Raw genomic sequence first — 19,641 nt, forward strand, 5'->3', positions numbered from 1 at the left:
GTTTGCAGTGGTGTAGAACTATTACACTGCATCATACTGAGAGGCATTGCTAACATTTTATCTCGCTAAATAAGATTACCCAGACCTCTTATTAATGCATTTATTTTCAGCAATAATATAGTCAATAGCTCACCTCAGACATCTTGTGAGCTCTGTAATGAGACTTGGAGCACTGCAGCAGCTGGGCAGCAAGGTTGCAGTCTTTCCTGTACAGGTCCTGTAAGAGGCACAGAATATATCCATCACTACTGTATATCCGTGCAGCACCCCAGAGAAAGAGGGAGGGGTTATGGGTTCAAGCGCCCGCTGTGCAAAATTGGAAACACTTCAAATTACAGCTTTGAAATCGTCATATAATTACTTGTTGATGAGGGGAGAATGGGAGGGAGGAGGGATCCTTCTAAGGTCAGTGATGCAGTGTTACTGTGCAACTATTGTTCAAATACCGTGTTAATCATTTGTAATTCAAATAATTGAACAGTGTTAACAAAGGAGTTCAATAGGATGAGGATAACCTGTAGGAAATGTTCACGTTCAACTCCTAAAAACAACTTAATGTGACAGTCTTTAGAAACACTTTGTAAAATACATTCCAAACCCATAGAGAGTAACTTAAGGTGGTAAAGTATAATTCTAATTTCCAAACATGCTGAAATCTTTAAAGGGGAACTGCACATTTTTTGTTCACAATAATTATTAGACGAGAAGACAAAAAGTATATATATTTTTTTGCAGTCTAACATGTACAAAATGGCTTGTTCTAGATGGCTGGCAATGCAGATAATTGGAGCAATCAATTATACCTTTACATTACTTTAGAAATACATTCAAAAACTGCAAACAATACTTCATTTACGTTCCGTAACCAGTATAATAACTAAGCTGTAGCGGCATTGTTATTGTAAGAGCGAACACTGAGAAACACATCGACATGCTTCGGTTTTAGCCGTAAAAGCTAGCTACGGCAAGAGATAAGCTAGCTTCTACGTCAGCACCCAAATTGCGTTTGAGTTTTAATGCACAATACAATGCGGTCAGACACCAATCTGTACTGACTGAAAAACATGAACATATATTAGAGTATCTTTAAAGTAACATTTCGTGTTGCGTGTATCATGATCAATATTAAAGTGACTCACTCAATGGACAGTTGTGCGTTTGGTCCAACTGGCCGGGGACATTTTTTCCGGTTTATTTTGGAAAAATAAATCAATGCACTGAGGAAATGAGTTCCGGCAATGCTTAATATGACCAAAATAAGGTAGATTTTGTACATATTGTTATGAACGTGTCTGTTACTACATTACATATAGACTTGCAGTGTGTATGCAATACGTTGATTGAGGGTTTTGAAGTTGTCTTATATGTCTTTGAAGGTTACCACTGTGACTCCCATTAGCTGCCTCTTCGAAGCAGTTTTTTTATCATCTTTAAAATCCTAAAAAAAAAAAGACATACCGTATTTTTCGGACAATAAGTCGCAGTTTTTTTCCTAGTTTGGCCGGGGGTGTGACTTATACTCAGGAGCGACTTACGTGTGAAATTATTAACACATTACCGTAAAATATCAAATAATATTATTTAGCTCATTCACGTAAGAGACTAGACGTATAAGATTTCATGGGATTTAGCGATTAGGAGTGACAGATTGTTTGGTAAATGTATAGCATGTTCTATATGTTATAGTTATTTGAATGACTCTTACCATAATATGTTAAGTTAACATACCAGGCACGTTCTCAGTTGGTTATTTATGCGTCATATAACGTACACTTATTCAGCCTGTTGTTCACTATTCTTTATTTATTTTAAATTGCCTTTCAAATGTCTATTCTTGGTGTTGGATTTTATCAAATAAATTTCCCCCAAAAATGGGACTTATACTCCAGTGCGACTTATAGATGTTTTTTTCCTTCTTTATTATGCATTTTCGACCGGTGATACTTATACTCCAGAGTGACTTATAGTCCGAAAAATACGGTATGTATTCTTGTCTCTCATAATGATTGTGAACAAAAGGCAAAATTCCCCAAAAAGTGCAGTTCTCCTTTAAAGACCTACTGAAATGAATTGTTTTTATTTGAACGGGGATAGCAGATCTATTCTATGTGTCATACTTGATCATTTCGCGATATTGCCATATTTTTGCTGAAAGGATTTAGTATAAAACAACGACGATAAAGATCGCAACTTTTGGTATCTGATCAAAAAAAGGCTTGCCCCTACCGGAAGTAGCGTGACGTAGTCAATTGAACATATCCGCAAAGTTCCCTATTGTTTACAATGATGGCCGCCAGAAGTGAGAGAGATTCGGACAGAGAAAGCGACGATTTCCCCATTAATTTGAGCGAGGATGAAAGATTTGTGGATGAGGACAATGCAAGTGAAGGACAAGTGGGGAGTGGAAGCGATTCAGATAGGGAAGATGCTGTGAGAGCCGGTGGGTGACCTGATATTCAGCTGGGAATGACTAAAACAGTGAATAAACACAAGACATATATATACTCTATTAGCCACAACACAACCAGGCTTATATTTAATATGCCACAAATGAATCCCGCATAAAAACACCTAGGTGTTTGTTATGCTAGCTCCTAGCTACTAGCTACTAGCTCGAGCTAGTTATATGGACGGGATCCCGTATATATAACCCGCCAATACAATTCAAACACCTGCACAACACACACACTCACTCAGCCCAAAGGACCGTTCACCTAACCCAAGGTTCATAAAGCTTATATATTTAACCAAAGTTACGTACGTGACACGCACGTACGGGCAAGCGATCAAATGTTTGGAAGCGCGCGGGTGGGACCTGATATTCAGCTGGGAATGACTACAACAGTAAATAAACACAAGACATATATATACTCTATTAGCCACAACACAACCCGGCTTATATTTAATATGCCACAAATTAATCCAGCATAACAAACACATAGGTGTTTGTTATGCTAGCTCCTAGCTCCTAGCTACTAGCTCGAGCTAGTTATAGCAAGCGATCAAATGTTTGGAAGCGCAGCTACGTACTCACGGTATCGCGTCTGTGTATCCAAATCAAAGTCCTCCTGGTTAGAGTCTCTGTTGTCCGAGTTCTTCGATCTTGACTGCATCTTTCGGGAATGTAAACAAACACCGGCTGTGTTGTGTTGCTGACTTCCCTCGCAAAATATCCGCTTCGCACCGACAACTTTCTTCTTTCTCCATAATGCAATGAACAAATTGCAACAGATTCACCAACACAGATGTCCAGAATACTGTGGAATAATGAGATGAAAACAGAGCTATTTCGTATTGGCTTCAATGGGGAAGCCATACCTCTGTTAAACTGGCTACGTCATGCGCATACGTCATCATACCGAGACGTTTTCAAGCGGAAGTGTGGCGGGAAATTTAAAATTGCACTTTATAAGTTAACCCGGCCGTATTGGCATGTGTTGCAATGTTAAGATTTCATCATTGATGTATAAACTATCAGACTGCGTGGTCGGTAGTAGTGGGTTTCAGTAGGCCTTTAAATGATGCATTATGCACAACGTGATTTTTGTCTCTGGTAATTGCACTCAATTGTTGGAGATGCTACATTTACTTTGCCAAGGAAGCATCTTCATGCATCTCAATCTCCGCTTTCTATCTCTGGAGGATATTGATACCATGTTGAACGCGGAGGGCGGTTTCCAGGCACAGCATAAGCTACATTTTCTTGTTTTCTGGGTTTGTCTACGTTGCTTATTTTTTGTATGTGTGGGCGGTTAGCACTTTTCTACTGTGAAATCACTCCGCTTGGAAAAGGTCACGGTCTTGCCGCACTGAACCCTCCATGTGTCTGGAGCACGCCGGAGAGCTTGACAATTCTTGCCAGTGCATCAAAGCTTTCGGTCTGACAGCTTTGACTCCCCCGCCAGTTAACAACGACTTTGTTTCCAATCATTCAATTCCTTCTCTTTCTGTTGCCAGGAGGGACTGCTCTGTACCCCTGTGGATTGTTCAAATAGTTCACTATTACGCTGTATTCGAGTACTGCAGAGTCAGCCAATAGGTTGTATTCAGTCAGGTGTCTTTTGAACGGAAGTAAAAGAAAGTGGTGGTCCACCAAACCAACATGGCTATTGTGCAGGAAACAATCTGAGTATGCAAGGAGGCTAGATCTTACCACTACAAGCAGATACGAGCAAAAAATCGAATTGATTGATTGAAACTTTTATTAGTAGATTGCACAGTACAGTACATATTCCGTACAATTGACCACTAAATGGCAACACCCGGATAAGTTTTTCAACTTGTTTAAGTCGGGGTCCAAGTTAATCAATTCATGGTAACTATGCAATAGAATTGATCTCTATACGTTATCAAAAAATATTTGTGCAGGGATCTCAAGGATTATCCGTCGGGTGCGTTCCCAAAACTTGGAAAAGCGTGGAGGTTTACAGCTTCTTTGTGTGTGGCTGGGTCAAGGCAATTGGTATCATGACTCCACCGGATAGATCATGCATCGTTTTTGCTCGGGTAAGGTTGCATTTCATGTTCTGACTTCTACATGTTACAAGTATGTGTGTTTTTTCCCCCGGCTTCATCAAACTATAACTATAGATGTCAACGTTGTGTATGTGCTGAAACCTTCAGTTAAGATTGCTGCCTTTGGTAAAAGCTTAACTATTTCAGGTTTTGCTCACATTTGCTTTCTTTTATTTAGACTTGCCGAGTTGGTGCGTTAAGAAACATTCGTAGCAAAAATGCGTTTTAATAACTCCGAAACGAGATGCAATACAAATAGTATCATGATAATACTTCAAAGGTAAATACTAAACATTAAAAGTATATCAAAGAAACCTTTAATGAAGTGATAATTGCAAATTTGTGCGTTCTTCGACTCTGCTTCCTTGGACTGGAGTGCATGTTACTTTTCTTGTCATCTTTCGTAAAACTTTTGGCCTGTACTATATATATATATATATATATATATATATATATATATATATATATATATATATATATATATATATATATATATATATATATATATATATACAAATATATATATATATATATATAAAAATATATATACTGTATATATATATATACACACATACATACATGAATATATATACAGTATATATACTGTATGAATATATATACAGTATTTATATATGAATATATATGTATATATACATATACAGTATATGTATATATACATTTATACATGAATATATATATATATGTATACTGTATATATGTATGTATAAATACATATATGTATATATATATGAATATATATAAATACACATACAGTATATATAAAATTATATCTACATATACAAGTGTGTGTGTGTGTATATATATATATATATATATATATATATATATATATATATATATATATATATATATATATATATATATATATATATATATATATATATATATATATATATATATATATATATATATATATATATCCATCAATCATTTTCTACCGCTTGTCCCTCTCAAACCAACATAACAAAAGGGTAATGGCTTAACAATCTCTTTTTTTATCCACACAACACAACAACATTACTGCAAGCCTAAACGTCAACACGCACACACAAACAAAAATCAAGTTGGTGTGCTCCAAAAACAAAGAACAAAAAAAGAAAACCCTTTTACATTTGTGTCTGCAAATATATGTGGCATTGTTGAACACTGTGGGAGTTTCGAAGTGATAAAAGAGCAGCGGCTTCACGTAGACACCGCTAGCGTTAGCACAAACTGTGAGGCGATTTTTTACCAGCTTTTGTCCCGTTAGTGCCTTCTCCTGCGCTTTAACAAAGGTTTGTTGTGGCATCTTTTTCGGTCTCATCCCAATTAGAGACTTGCTGCGGAACAAAGCGGCCCTTCGCTGATAAAATCCTTGAACTGAAGGGGCCGCAAATCTTAAAACGCTAGCTCAAAGTTGGACAATATCGGAATATTGGATATCGGCAAAAAAGCCATTATCGGACATCTCTACATAAAATTAAACTGCTCTCTTCTTCTAAGATGTCCAACCCAAATTTAGCACAAACATTAAGGTGAGTTGAGTTCATGAAAAGTTTAACTCTACACAACCATTACCAACTGTTCCCAAACTACACGCAAGTCATTTATTTTGTCAAGATAAAGATAGAGGCTGTTTTTTTGTTTTTTTTTACCATGGCAGAGATAATGAATAACAATATAGGGGTGGGCCAAAGAAAAGGCAAACTAAAATAAAAACATACAGCTGGGTGCCTGGACCCTTAGATGTAGTTGTAGGGTGTCCCCAGCTAAATGACAGATAGTTAATAGTAATGGACCCTAAATGGGTCCATTTGTTCACTCTCAGTTACATTAACATTGATATTATACATGTGGGCCCAAAGATATAAATGTTGTTTAATGTAGCTTTAATGTAGCTCGCTACTTTAGCCGTGTAGCTTGTAGTGTAGCTTGCGACAATTCTCCGGGGATAGCTTCCCCTGTAGCTTAGCTTACTACATTTTCCAAGTAGCTTGCACTGCCTAAAGTTCAAAATGCCACCGTGCAACACATTTTGTGAGACTAGTGTTCTTGTTATGATACTGCCACAGAAGTGATGGCGAAAAGGAAAAACCTAATATTGACCCCCCCAAAAAACCTGAAAGTGAACTCATTGTGATGAAAATGTTTCACACAACTCTGTCTTGGCTGGTCAGTACAAAATCCCCCAAATGAACAAGGAGATGGGTCAAATGCAGAGGGTAATTTCACCACACCTAGTGTGTGTGTGTGACTATCAGTGGTACTTTAACTTTAACTTTAACATAAAGAAGATGAAACATGATGTTGGCCCTGCGATGAGGTGGTGACTTGTCCAGGGTGTACCCCACCTTCCGCTCGAAGCAGCTGAGATAGGCTCCAGCACCCCCGCGACCCCGAACGGGACAAGCGGTATAAAATGGATGGATGGATGGAAGATGAAACAAGAATGGAAAGTCAGCTGCATGTAATCTGTGAGGCCCTTATCTTTCTTGCATTGAAGGCAACGCATTCCGGCGGTTTCGTTCCAGGCTGCTCAGTACAATATGTCTAAATCTAAAAAAAAGCCAATAACAAAAATGAAGAGAGAACAAGGGAATGTACACCACAAAGTAAGCTTCTCCAAACTAGAGCAGGGGGGCCCAAAGTGGGCCAAATTCGGCCTGCCGAGTCATTTCATTTGGTCTGCCAAAGGGTGACTTCCCAAAATGTAATACATATTCACACTCTTTTAAGCCCACACCATAATTGATGGCATGTCCGCAAATCGAACAAGTTGCCATCTACCGAATTCTATAATGTTCAGTAGAGATGTCCGATAATATCGGACTGCCGATATTATCGGCCGATAAATGCTTTAAAATGTAATATCGGAAATTATCGGTATCGGTTTCAAAAAGTAAAATGTATGACTTTTTAAAACGCTGCTGTATAGTGGTACACGGACGTAGGGAGAAGTACAGAGCAGTTGCGTCTCCCAGTCATACTTGCCAACCCTCCCGATTTCCCCGGTAAACTCCCGAATTTCAGTGCCCCTCCCGAAAATCTCCTGGGGCAACCATTCTCCCGAATTTCTCCCGATTTCCACCCAGACAACAATATTAGGGGCGTGCCTTAAAGGCACTGCCTTTGCGTGCCGGCCCAATCACATAACATCTACGGCTTTTCACACACACAAGTGAATGCAAAGCATACTTGGTCAACAGCCATACAGGTCACACTGAGGGTGGCCGTATAAACAACTTTAACACTGCTACAAATATGCGCCACACTGTGAACCCACACCAAACAAGTATGACAAACACATTTTGGGAGAACACCCGCACCGTAACACAATATAAACACAACAGAACAAATACCCAGAACCCCTTGCAGCACTAACTCTTCCGGGACGCTACAATATACACCCCCCACTACCCCCTACCCCCCCCACCTCAACCTAGCCCCCCAAAAACCCCGCCCACCTCAACCTCCTCATGCTCTCTCAGGGAGAGCATGTCCCAAATTCCAAGCTGCTGTTTTGAGGCGTGTTAAAAAAAAAAAAAGCACTTTGTGACTTCAATAATAAATATGGCAGTGCCATGTTGGCATTTTTTTTTCCATAACTTGAGTTGATTTATTTTGGAAAACCTTGTTACATTGTTTAATGCATCCAGCGGGGCATCACAACAAAATTAGGCATAATAATGTGTTAATTCCACGACTGTATATATCGGTATCGGTTGATATCGGAATCGGTAATTTAGAGTTGGACAATATCGGAATATCGGCAAAAAAGCCATTATTGGACGTCTCTAATCTTCAGTACTTTAAATAATTGCAGTATGGGATTAAACTACTCACTTATTGTGTAGTTGTATTCCTAAAATGGCTTTGGCCCTTGGACTTAAAAGGTTTGGGCAGCCCTGAACTAGAGGGGAAGTAGGCATTATATTATTGTATGTCCTTTTATTAACAGCAGATAACGACATTTTACAAAGTGAAGTGTGTCACAGTGTTACTTGGAACAAACTATTACTTTTTACAGTGTGGAGAAAAAAGGGTTGACATAAGAACAAATTGCAGTCTACCTTGGAGGCTGCACTGTGTTATGAAGCTATAAATTAAAGCTATAGTATATCATAAGAAATATCGTGTTTATCCCACAGGGTGTCATTGATGACACAAGCGAGGATAGCGCATTAGCAGCAATGGCAAACTCTTAAGGGCTCACCCCGCTCTAAATGAACTTTGGCTCCAATCATCCTCAACAGGAAATAATAGGGATTGTCCAAATACTATCCTCCAGCTCAAAAAATGACTCAAAACTGCCAGATAGCAAAGAGAGGCAACTCTAACCTGGCTCGCCCGCAGGCCCTCAAAGATCTCCTGCCAAATGACTTCAAAGGAGGACAGGCGGCACACTGCCACATGTTCCCTCCAAGGAGATCTAAAGAGCCCCTGTTCTTGGATTCTGACAGCCTAGAGCAGGGGTCGGCAAACCAACATGTTGAAAGAGCCATATTGGACCAAACATACAAAAAACAAATCTGTCTAGAGCCGCAAAAAGTTAAAAGCCTTATAAGTGTTATAATGAAGGCAACGCATTAAGCGTTTTAGAGGGTGAGACTTAGACTTAGACTTCCTTTTATTGTCATTCAAATTTGAACTTTACAGTACAGATAAGAACAACATTTCGTTGATTAGCTCGTTGTAGTGCAGGATAAAAGAGCAATGAGGTGCAGATATAAATAAATAGATTACTGTACAGATAAATATATTGCACTTTTGCATATGCATCCACATTTATGGATGTATGTTATATTATCTTTATATTCCAGCAAGTTAATCCGTTTTGGGGAGGAATTGAGGGCATTATTATGATGCATTCAAGAGTCTTATGGCCTGAGGGAAGAAGCTGTTACAGAACCTGGAGGTTCAGCTACAGAGGCTGCGGAACCTCTTTCTAGAGTCCAGCAGTGAAAACAGTCCTTGGTGGGGGTGGGAGGAGTCTCTGCAGATTTTCTGAGCCATGGTCAGGCAGCGGCTTTTTGCGATTTCCTGGATAGGAGGAAGAGGAGTCATGATGATCTTTTCCGCCGTCCTCACCTCTCTCTGCAGAGACTTCCAGTCTGAGGCACTGTTGACTCCAGTCCAGACAGAGATGCAGTTGGTCAGTAGGCTCTCTATAGTGCCTCTGTAGAATGTGGTGAGAATGGGGGGGGGAGCTGTGCCCTTTTCATCCGACGCAAAAAGTGCATGCGCTCCTGAGCTCTTTTTACAAGAGCTCCGGTGTGTAGGGACCAGGTCATATTGTCAGTTATCTGCACCCCCAGGAACGTGGTGCTGCTTACGATCTTCACTGCTGTGCCGTTGATGAAGACTTGTTATCTTGTTGATAACTTGTTATCAATTGTACACGCAGTCTTAGTAGATCACTGCGATTTTATAGATTACACACGCTATTTAGCACTTTGTTATGTGGATCTTTGTAGATCAGGCCATGCCTGTTGTAATTGTTACCTTTAAATGTGATTTTCTTATTTAAACGGGGTTAGCAGGTCCATTCTATGTGTCATACGTGATCATTTCGCGATATTGCCATATTTTTGCTGAAAGGATTTAGTAGAAAACATCGACGATAAATTTCTTAACTTTTGGTCGCTGATAAAAAAGCCTTGCCTGTACCAGAAGTAGCAGACGATTTGCGCGTGACGTCACAGGTTGTGGGGCTCCTCACATCTGCACATTGTTTACAATCATGGCCACCAGCAGCGAGAGCGATTCGGACCGAGAAAGCGACGATTTCCCCATTAATTTGAGCGAGGATGAAATATTTGTGGATGAGGAAAGTGAGAGTGAAGGACTAGAGGGCAGTGGAAGCGATTCAGATAGGGAAGATGCTGTGAGAGGCGGGTGGGACCTGATATTCAGCTAGCCACAACACAACCAGGCTTATATTTAATATGCCACAAATTAATCCCGCATAACAAACACCTCCCCCCTCCCGTCCATATAACCCGCCAATACAAATCAAACACCCGCACAACACACTCAATCCCACAGCCCAAAGTACCGTTCACCTCCCCAAAGTTCATACAGCACATATATTTCCCCAAAGTCCCCAAAGTTACGTACGTGACATGCACATAGCGGCACGCACGTACGGGCAAACGATCAAATGTTTGGAAGCCGCAGCTGCGTACGTACTCACGGTACCGCGTCTGTGTATCCAACTCAAAGTCCTCCTGGTAAGAGTCTCTGTTGTCCCAGTTCTCCACAGGTCAATGGTAAAGCTTGACTGTAATCCTTCGGGAATGTAAACAATGAAACACCGGCTACGTGTTTGTGTTGCTGCAGCCTGCCGAAATACACCGCTTCCCACCTACAGCTTTCTTCTTTGCTGTCTCCATTGTTCATTGAACACATTGCAAAAGATTCACCAACACAGACGTCCAGAATACTGTGGAATTTTGCGATGAAAACGACTTGATAGCTGGCCACAATGCTGTCCCAAAATGTCCTCTACAATCCGTGACGTCACGCGCAGGCGTCGTCATACCGAGACGTTTTCAGCAGGATATTTCGCGCGAAATTTAAAATTGCAATTTAGTAATCTAACCCGGCCGTATTGGCATGTGTTGCAATGTTAAGATTTCATCATTGATATATAAACTATCAGACTGCGTGGTCGGTAGTAGTGGGTTTCAGTAGGCCTTTAAGCAAGAGTTTTCAAGCCTGTTGATGGTACACGCTCGATAAAAGTAGATTACCATCTCTGTTTAAAAAAAAATACAGGACAGCTTTTGTCGTGGCTTTATTATACTGTGCTCCACAGTCTCCGTTTTGCTGCATCAGCTCCTTTTCTAACTGCCCATTGTCTCCCGTTGGATGATGTTACCTAATTTTTCTCTCAAGTGCTTTGTTTCCGACCATGTCCTACGCAACTATTTGAAGTGGAAAACCGAGAGCCCAAAACCGGATAGAGCCAGGACTGCGGTTTGAAAAAAATGGCATTGAACATTAGCTACGAAAAGTATGTATTATGAATAGGATATTAATATGCAGTTTGTGTAGAGTGGCTTGAACATGACTCTTCGTGTAGGGGGAGCCCTGGAGCAAAGTAGCCAATTATTCATTACCGTGGCCCTATTGAGAAAAAGCTAACGCCGTATTTCAGACTAAACTGTTGTGATAACCTTGCGGATGTTCTATGCAGACAGGGATCTCATCAAGATATGACTTCCAAATACTCACGTTGTCCTCCTTGAGTTTATTTATATTCAGCTTTGCCTCCATGAGGTGGTTGTTGAGGACAATGATCTCCCGGCTAAGTGCTCTCTTCTCCTCTTCATGGTGCTGAGACTGCAGAGGAATAAAGCAAAAGCAAAGGGGCGACAGCATTAGGAGGTGTTGATCATAGCAGGGAAAACGGGACAGCGGACAGAGGGTTAAAGGGGAGGGAAGCAGCGTTGAGATAAAAGAAAAATGACCTCAGACAGACGAGAAATAAGACGGGAGAAGAGCAGGAGAAAAACGAGAGGACGAGCAGCCTATCAGTCGCGAACATGCGGCAGCGGCAGGTCTTAATTAAAAGAAGATTACATTTGCCAGAGCTAGTATCATATCAATTATACTGGTAGACACAGACGGAGGAAGAGGACAGGAGAAGAGACAAATGAAACACTTGGATTTACAATGTGCAAAGACACAAAGTCTTAACGATGCTGCTTGCTTGTGTGGAGTAGCCAAGCTTATTTGTCTCAACACCTATTAGTCATATTGTCCTATTACCCAGAACACCATTGGGATGTGTTCTATTGATTTTTTTCAATTTTCTGTTGTTCGGAAAAGTTTGTTGTTGAACCTAAACCAGTGGTTCTTAACCTTGTTGGAGGTAGCGAACCTCACCAGTTTCATATGCGCATTCACCGAACCCTTCTTTAGTGAAAAATAAAATGTTTTTTTTTTTTCAAATTCAAGAAAAAGTTATATGTTTTTTTTACTGGTGCACAAAATGAACCGTGCATGAACATCAACTTGTTCAAAGAACAAAACCAACACAGTGCATGAACTCACAACAAATTACACACCTTACACACATTACCATGAATTGATTAACGTGGACCCCGACTTAAACAAGTTGAAAAACTTCTTCGGGTGTTACCATTTAGTGGTCAATTGTACGGAATATGTACTGTACTGTGTAAACTGTACTGTTTCATATAATGTATTCTCTTCCTTTGCAATCTGCTAGTAAAAGTTTCAATCGATCAATCAAACAACCTGCAAATCAGATGGAAAATTAGACTTACATACTTTGTTAGGGGGTATCCATAATACGCTGATAGGGAGAAGTTTTTATTTACACGATAAGTCGGATGTGTCTTTACCTCCATGGCAGAGGCTCCGCCGAACCCCTGAGGCCGACTCACCGAACCCCTAGGGTTCGATCGAACCCAGGTTAAGAACCACTGACCTAAACGTTTGTCACATTTTTTTCTGTCAAAATGTGCCGGTTAAAACTGATACGGCACTCTATCCTGAAAGGAACCATTCTGTGTGTTAGTGTGCAAACGAAGAAATGTCCCAAGTGAATCGAGACAGGAAATGCAATTAAAAAAAATAAAAAATTAACAGATAAATAAAAAATACAGGTAACACTTTAGTATGGGGAACACATATTCACCATTAATTAGTTGCTTATTAACATGCAAATTAGTAGCATATTGGCTCTTAATTAGTCATTAAGTACTTATTAATGCCTTATTCTGCATGGCCTTATTATACTCTTTTCCAGGGGTCACCAACGTGGTGCCCGCGGGCACCAGGTAGCCCGTAAGGACCAGATGAGTAGCCCGCTGGCCTGTTCTAAAAATAGCTCAAATAGCAGCACTTACCAGTGAGCTGCCTCGATTTTTTAAATTTTATTTATTTACTAGCTAGCTGGTCTCGCTTTGCCCGACATTTTTAATTCTAAAAGAGACAAAACTCAAATAGAATTTGAAAATCCAAGAAAATATTTTAAAGACTTGGTCTTCACTTGTTTAAATAAATTCATTCATTTTTTTACTTTGCTTCTTATAACTTTCAGAAAGACAATTTTAGAGAAAAAATACAACCTTAAAAATGATTTTAGGATTTTTAAACACATATACCTTTTGACCTTTTAAATTCATTCCTCTTCTTTCCTGACAATTTAAATCAATGTTCAAGTAAATTAATTTTTTTTATTGTAAAGAATAATAAATACATTTTAATTTAATTCTTCATTTTAGCTTCTGTTTTTTCGACGAAGAATATTTGTGAAATATTTCTTCAAACTTATTATGATTAAAATTCCCAAAAAATATTCTGGCAAATCTAGAAAATCTGTGGAATCAAATGTAAATCTTATTTCAAAGTCTTTTGAATTTCTTTTAACATTTTTGTTCTGGAAAATCTAGAAGAAATAATGATTTGTCTTTGTTAGAAATATAGCTTGGTCCAATTTGTTAAATATTCTAACAAAGTGCAGATTGGATTTTAACCTATTTAAAACATGTCATCAAAATTCTAAAATTAATCTTAATCAGGAAAATGTACTAATGATGTTCCATAAATTTTTATTTTTATTTTTTCAAAAAGATTCGAATTAGCTAGTTTTTCTCTTCTTTTTTTCGGTTGAATTTTGAATTTTAAAGAGTCGAAATTGAAGATAAACTATGTTTCAAAATGTAATTGTCATTTTTTTTGTGTTTTCTCCTCTTTTAAACCGTTCAATTAAGTGTAAATATCATTAATTGTTAATAATAACATAGAGTTAAAGGTAAATTGAGCAAATTGGCTATTTGTGGCAATTTATTTAAGTGTGTATCAAACTGGTAGCCCTTCGCATTAATCAGTACCCAAGAAGTAGCTCTTGGTTTCAAAAAGGTTGGGGACCCCTGCTCTATTCACTATTCACTACAGACATCATTCAAATCCACTATTCATGGAGTTAAAGCAACTTTAACTGCACGATGTGATCAACTTTAAAACTGCTCAAATTATGTTTAGGGCATCCCAAAACTCTCTACCATCCAATATACAGAACCTATTCCAGGATAGAGATGCTCACCATAGTTACAGTCTAAGAGGAAACAACAAATTATATTTGCCTAAATTTAGAACAACTTTAAAATCAATGTGCATTTCAGTGCGTGGAGTCAGTCTGTGGAACAACTTAGGGGACGAGTTAAAAACATGTTCTAACATGATTCAATTCAAAACACTGTTTAAAAAAGAAGTACTGAAGAAGTACGAGGAGGAAAGAGAGTGATGCCCTCAGCACAGAGCGATGGGAGAGAGGTGTATGGTCAGAGAGTGTTTGGGCCTGTGTGTGTGTGTGTGTGTGTGTGTGTGTGTGTGTGTGTGTGTGTGTGTGTGTGTGTGTGTGTGTGTGTGTGTGTGTGTGTGTGTGTGTGTTTTGTCTCGTCTTGTCTTGTCTCATAGTAACAGTGGTACTATTGTATTGTTAAGTGTACAGGAGTTTTTCTTGTTTTTGTTTGTATAGTATTGTTCTTGTATTATATTGTTTATGTTAAATGTGGAATTAGTGAGAGGGGTTGGGATATTATAAGCATCTGCTTCATCCAACCCCTTTTCAAGCCTTGCATAAATGTCTCTGCCAAAATGTAAAAAAAAATGTGTGTTGTTGTACTGTGCAGGTTTGAAATAAATACTTCAATTAAAAAAAATACAACCAGTAAGCCATTAACTAAGTCTTCCCTCAATAACCTCAGAATTATTGCTTATTAGTAACCCTAACCCTTATATGTTCCCTTAGTGTCCAAATAACTCTAAATTAGTTCTTGTTACTTTAATAAGCAACTAATTAATGGAGAATATGTTCCCCATACTAAAGTGTTACCAAAATACATGATGTATGTAAAGCAAGGTAATTTCTGACAGCCACTTGATATTAACATTAAAATTAATGGTAATGTTGAATAAAAATGATATTATAGCTAAATGGAAAAAAAATACATTATTGTGTTAAAAAAAAGTGAAAAAACAACTACAATACAAAAACAAAAAATAATGCTCATAAATGTAATAGATATGTTTAAAGTAATAACAGTAATATTTGAATAACACATGCAAAAGGCCTGCTCAGTGGCCTTGTGGTTAGAGTGTCCGCCCTGAGATCGGTAGGTCGTGAGTTCAAACCCCGGCCGAGTCATACCAAAGACTATAAAAATGGAACCTATTACCTCCCTGCTTTGCACTCAGCTTCAAGGTTTGGAATTGGGGGTTAAATCACCAAAATGATTCCCGAGCGCGGCCACCGCTGCTGCTCACTACTCCCCTCATCTCCCAGGGGGTGGAACAAGGGGATGGGTCAAATGCAGAGGGTAATTTCACCACACCTAGTGTGTGTGTGTGACTATCAGTGGTACTTTCACTTTAACTTGAATTGAAATACAAATAAGGATTATACATTAAAAATGAAAAAATAACAAAAACTAAAGAAACAAGACTAAAAATGATCTCCAAACAAACACTAGATTAATATTATGACAGCACTGATGTAAACGTAATTACTGTGATTTCAGTCTGCTTAATATTGAGGTGAGTTTGGTAATCAACTCTATGCTTCAATGCATGTATTGTGTTCCGTGACAGCAACTGAGACGTTGGAGACACACAAGCGCACTTCACACACATGCACACACTAGTAATTGCGAGCCTTGTCACATAGGACCCTGGCAGAAAACGACTGGAAGACCCTCACACGCTTTCTCCCCTCGCTTAATCGCTCAATGGCGGCGATTGTTTTGACGCTCAAGAGTGCACAGTCAATCTAATAGGTGGCAATTAATGTCAATTTAAGCAATAGAACAGCATTGATATTCAAATCCAATCCTGTCAGGCTCTCATTAATCAGCCGTGGACATACCTGCACCTTGGCACTGCCTCCTGCGCTCATTACTATGGAGAACTCCACTTTTTTTTACCATGTTGGAGCCTTTAAGTGAATTATACTTCTCTTAGTTAATGTATTGTTTTCATGGACTCACAGCATGTTTCCTAGGGCTGTGTTACGACACAGTGAATACATGAAAACATTCATGGTACTGGAGTGCAATGATGGCTTAATGACTATTAAGTACTTCTGTCATGGAGGTATTGGTGGTTACTGGAAGCCAATATACAACACTAGGAATACCATACAATACACATGTACTAATTTAGTAATTCGTAGTCATTTTTGTATGCCCCACTTTTCCTAGGATTCGGTTTTTGACCTAAATTTTCACCTAAAAGTTTGCCCAAGTTTTTGTGCGCTGTCTCGGTTGTCGTATACATTGTGTGCAACAAAATACTCTGTTTGCCCATATATCATTCTGTGGAATTGAGTGTCTATACCAGGGGTTCCCAAACTACGGCCCGCGGGCCAGATCCGGCCCGCCAGCGTCCAAAATCCGGCCTGCGATAGTCCCAAGTTTAAAAAAAAATGTATATATTTTTTTTAAATTATAATTTTTAAAAAAATCTGTCCTTTCTAATCCATTTTCTACCACTTGTAACTCTCAGCATCTCCTAGCTGTTCAGGCAAATCCTTTTGTCGAAAAATCAATTTTCCCATCGATAACGTGACATCATCAGCGGCAAGTGCGCTCTTTCAGGCAATTAGTGCGCGAGGAATATATATATATATATATATATATATATATATATATATATATATATATATATATATATATATATATATATATATACACTACCGTTCAAAAGTTTGAGGTCACCCAAACAATTTTGTGGCATAGCCTTAATTTCTAAGAACAAGAATAGACTGTCGAGTTTCAGATGAAAGTTCTCTTTTTCTGGCCATTTTGAGCGTTTAATTGACCCCACAAATGTGATGCTCCAGAAACTCAATGTGCTCAAAGGAAGGTCAGTTTTGTAGCTTCTGTAACGAGCTAAACTGTTTTCAGATGTGTGAACATGATTGCACAAGGGTTTTCTAATCATCAATTAGCCTTCTGAGCCAATGAGCAAACACATTGTACCATTAGAACACTGGAGTGATAGTTGCTGGAAATGGGCCTCTATACACCTATGTAGATATTGCACCAAAAAACAGACATTTGCAGCTAGAATAGTCATTTACCACATTAGCAATGTATAGAGTGTATTTCTTTAAAGTTAAGACTAGTTTAAAGTTATCTTCATTGAAAAGTACAGTGCTTTTCCTTAAAAAATAAGGACATTTCAATGTGACCCCAAACTTTTGAACGGTAGTGTATATATATATATATATATATACATACATACATACATACATACATACAGCCCGGCCCCCGTCCAAATTGTTTTAACCCAATGCGGCCCCCGATTCAAAAAGTTTGGGGACCCCTGGTCTATACTATAAATGAAACGCGTTGGTGAATCATTCTTTGTATATATTTTTTTATTCAAGAAAGAACTCACAAAGTATGAAGGTGGCTTTAGTTAATAGTTTACTCGTTTTTGCCTAAAGCTTATATTTCTAATTTAGCTTACTCCTGGTGTTTTTTTGTTAATTGTTGTCATGTTCTGTGGTCACGTTTTGTTTAGTTATGTCCTGTTGGTTTAAGACTCTTTTTAGTTCCTGTTTACGCTCCATTGTTTGGTTTCCATGACAACTCATTGGTTTCACCTGATTCATTTGGACTCACGCACCTGATTTGTTTGGACTCACGCACCTGTGTTAATCATGTCACTATTATTTAAACCTGTTGTTGCTAGGTAGTCGGCCTGGCGACATTACCCCTGTTACTCCAATGATTACGCGTTCCATGCCATAGTTCCATGCTTGACCAAGTACGTTTTTGTTTATTCGTGTCACAGTAAGTGTTTATTTGTTTCATGCCCATAGTTTACGCCTTTGTGGTAGTTTTTTGTTCCTTAGCCAAGTTTGTGTCTCTGCTTTGTGCACGCCTTTTGTTTGCACTTTTATAGTATAATTAAAACATGTATTTACCTTCACGCCATGTTCGGTCCAGTCGATTTGCATCACGGGAAAACAATCTACGCAGTAATTTGCGTCATCATAGTCCACGACGTGACAATTGTGGCTTATTCCCGTATTTATAATAATGTGTAAATATGTACCGTATTTTCCGGTGCCATAGAGTGCACCGATATTTAAGACGGACCCACCAAATTATAGAAGAAGAAAATATGAGCTGCAGATATATTTTGGAAATGTTTATTTACATTCCTTAATTGTTTCCGAACAGTGCCTGTAACACAGAAGTAAAAGGAAGCTTGCTCTCCAATTAGCTAAACACACTCAATAGGTGAATTTACGAAACTAAAACAATACAAAAAGAATGACATTGTAAATTAGTAACACTAACACAGACACTTGTAAATGTGTTGGCATATTCGCTAATGCTAATGACGCTAGCTTGATTACATCACGTTAGCATGTACAAATATGCATGAAAACACTCTTACAGACATCAAACATGAGACGGTTTAGTAAGTATGAATTGTTTTAGTTATATTGTAAAAACTTACAAACGTTGCTTAGAGTGATGAATGAAGAAACCTTTCGAGCAGAAAGGGTTTGGACAGTTATACTTCCGGTTTGAGGAAAGAAACAGGAAGTACATTTTAAACCTGCAGCAACTGCAGTGACCAAACTCATCCAAAAGATGGCGCCGTATAGCACAAACAGTAACACACCTTTTCATTGTCTCTGTCAGTGTAATATGACAACCATTTGTTGAATACAAAACATTATGGCTGTTAGCCAAAATAATCCCATAATTTAGCCGTACCATTTTTAAAGCCACAATGATCAAAGCGTTGGAAACAAGTAGCGCCTTACAGTCTTGAAAATACTGTACCATGTACCGTACTGAAAAAAAGTTTCATAAAAATGACTACTTGGTATCGATAAGTAACAAATACTGAGTAATGTTTTGTGTAAACATAATACATATATGAAAATAATGTACTTAAATAGTATTGTATTTTTTAAATTTAGTACTGAAAACTAGTATAATAACCAAGTATTATACTGTGAATGACTGTATGTCCGACTTAAAGGCTTACATATTGAACTATGCATTAACGATATAGTATTGTGGTCATATAATAACTTAAAGGACCATACACAAACACTGTATGACT

General features: G+C 38.4%; 2 protein-coding genes across 3 annotated transcripts in view; one reads left to right on the forward strand and one right to left on the reverse strand.

Moving 5' to 3' along the window:
* Positions 1-19,641, forward strand: part of wdr25 (WD repeat domain 25) — a 100,105-nt gene that overhangs the window by 70,325 nt on the left and 10,139 nt on the right. The gene's annotated exons all lie outside the window — the stretch shown is intronic.
* The window catches only part of LOC133646303 (brain-enriched guanylate kinase-associated protein), a 131,459-nt gene that overhangs the window by 12,345 nt on the left and 99,473 nt on the right, over positions 1-19,641 (reverse strand). For both annotated transcript variants that reach the window (XM_062041522.1, XM_062041524.1), the window contains exons 5-6: positions 11,752-11,859; positions 134-217 (exon numbers count right to left, since the gene is read on the reverse strand). In XM_062041522.1, the coding sequence (XP_061897506.1) occupies positions 134-217; positions 11,752-11,859 (192 nt within the window). The remainder of the gene's footprint in view (positions 1-133; positions 218-11,751; positions 11,860-19,641) is intronic.

The sequence above is a fragment of the Entelurus aequoreus genome, linkage group LG03, assembly GCF_033978785.1.
Source record: "Entelurus aequoreus isolate RoL-2023_Sb linkage group LG03, RoL_Eaeq_v1.1, whole genome shotgun sequence".
Lineage (NCBI taxonomy): Eukaryota > Metazoa > Chordata > Actinopteri > Syngnathiformes > Syngnathidae > Entelurus > Entelurus aequoreus.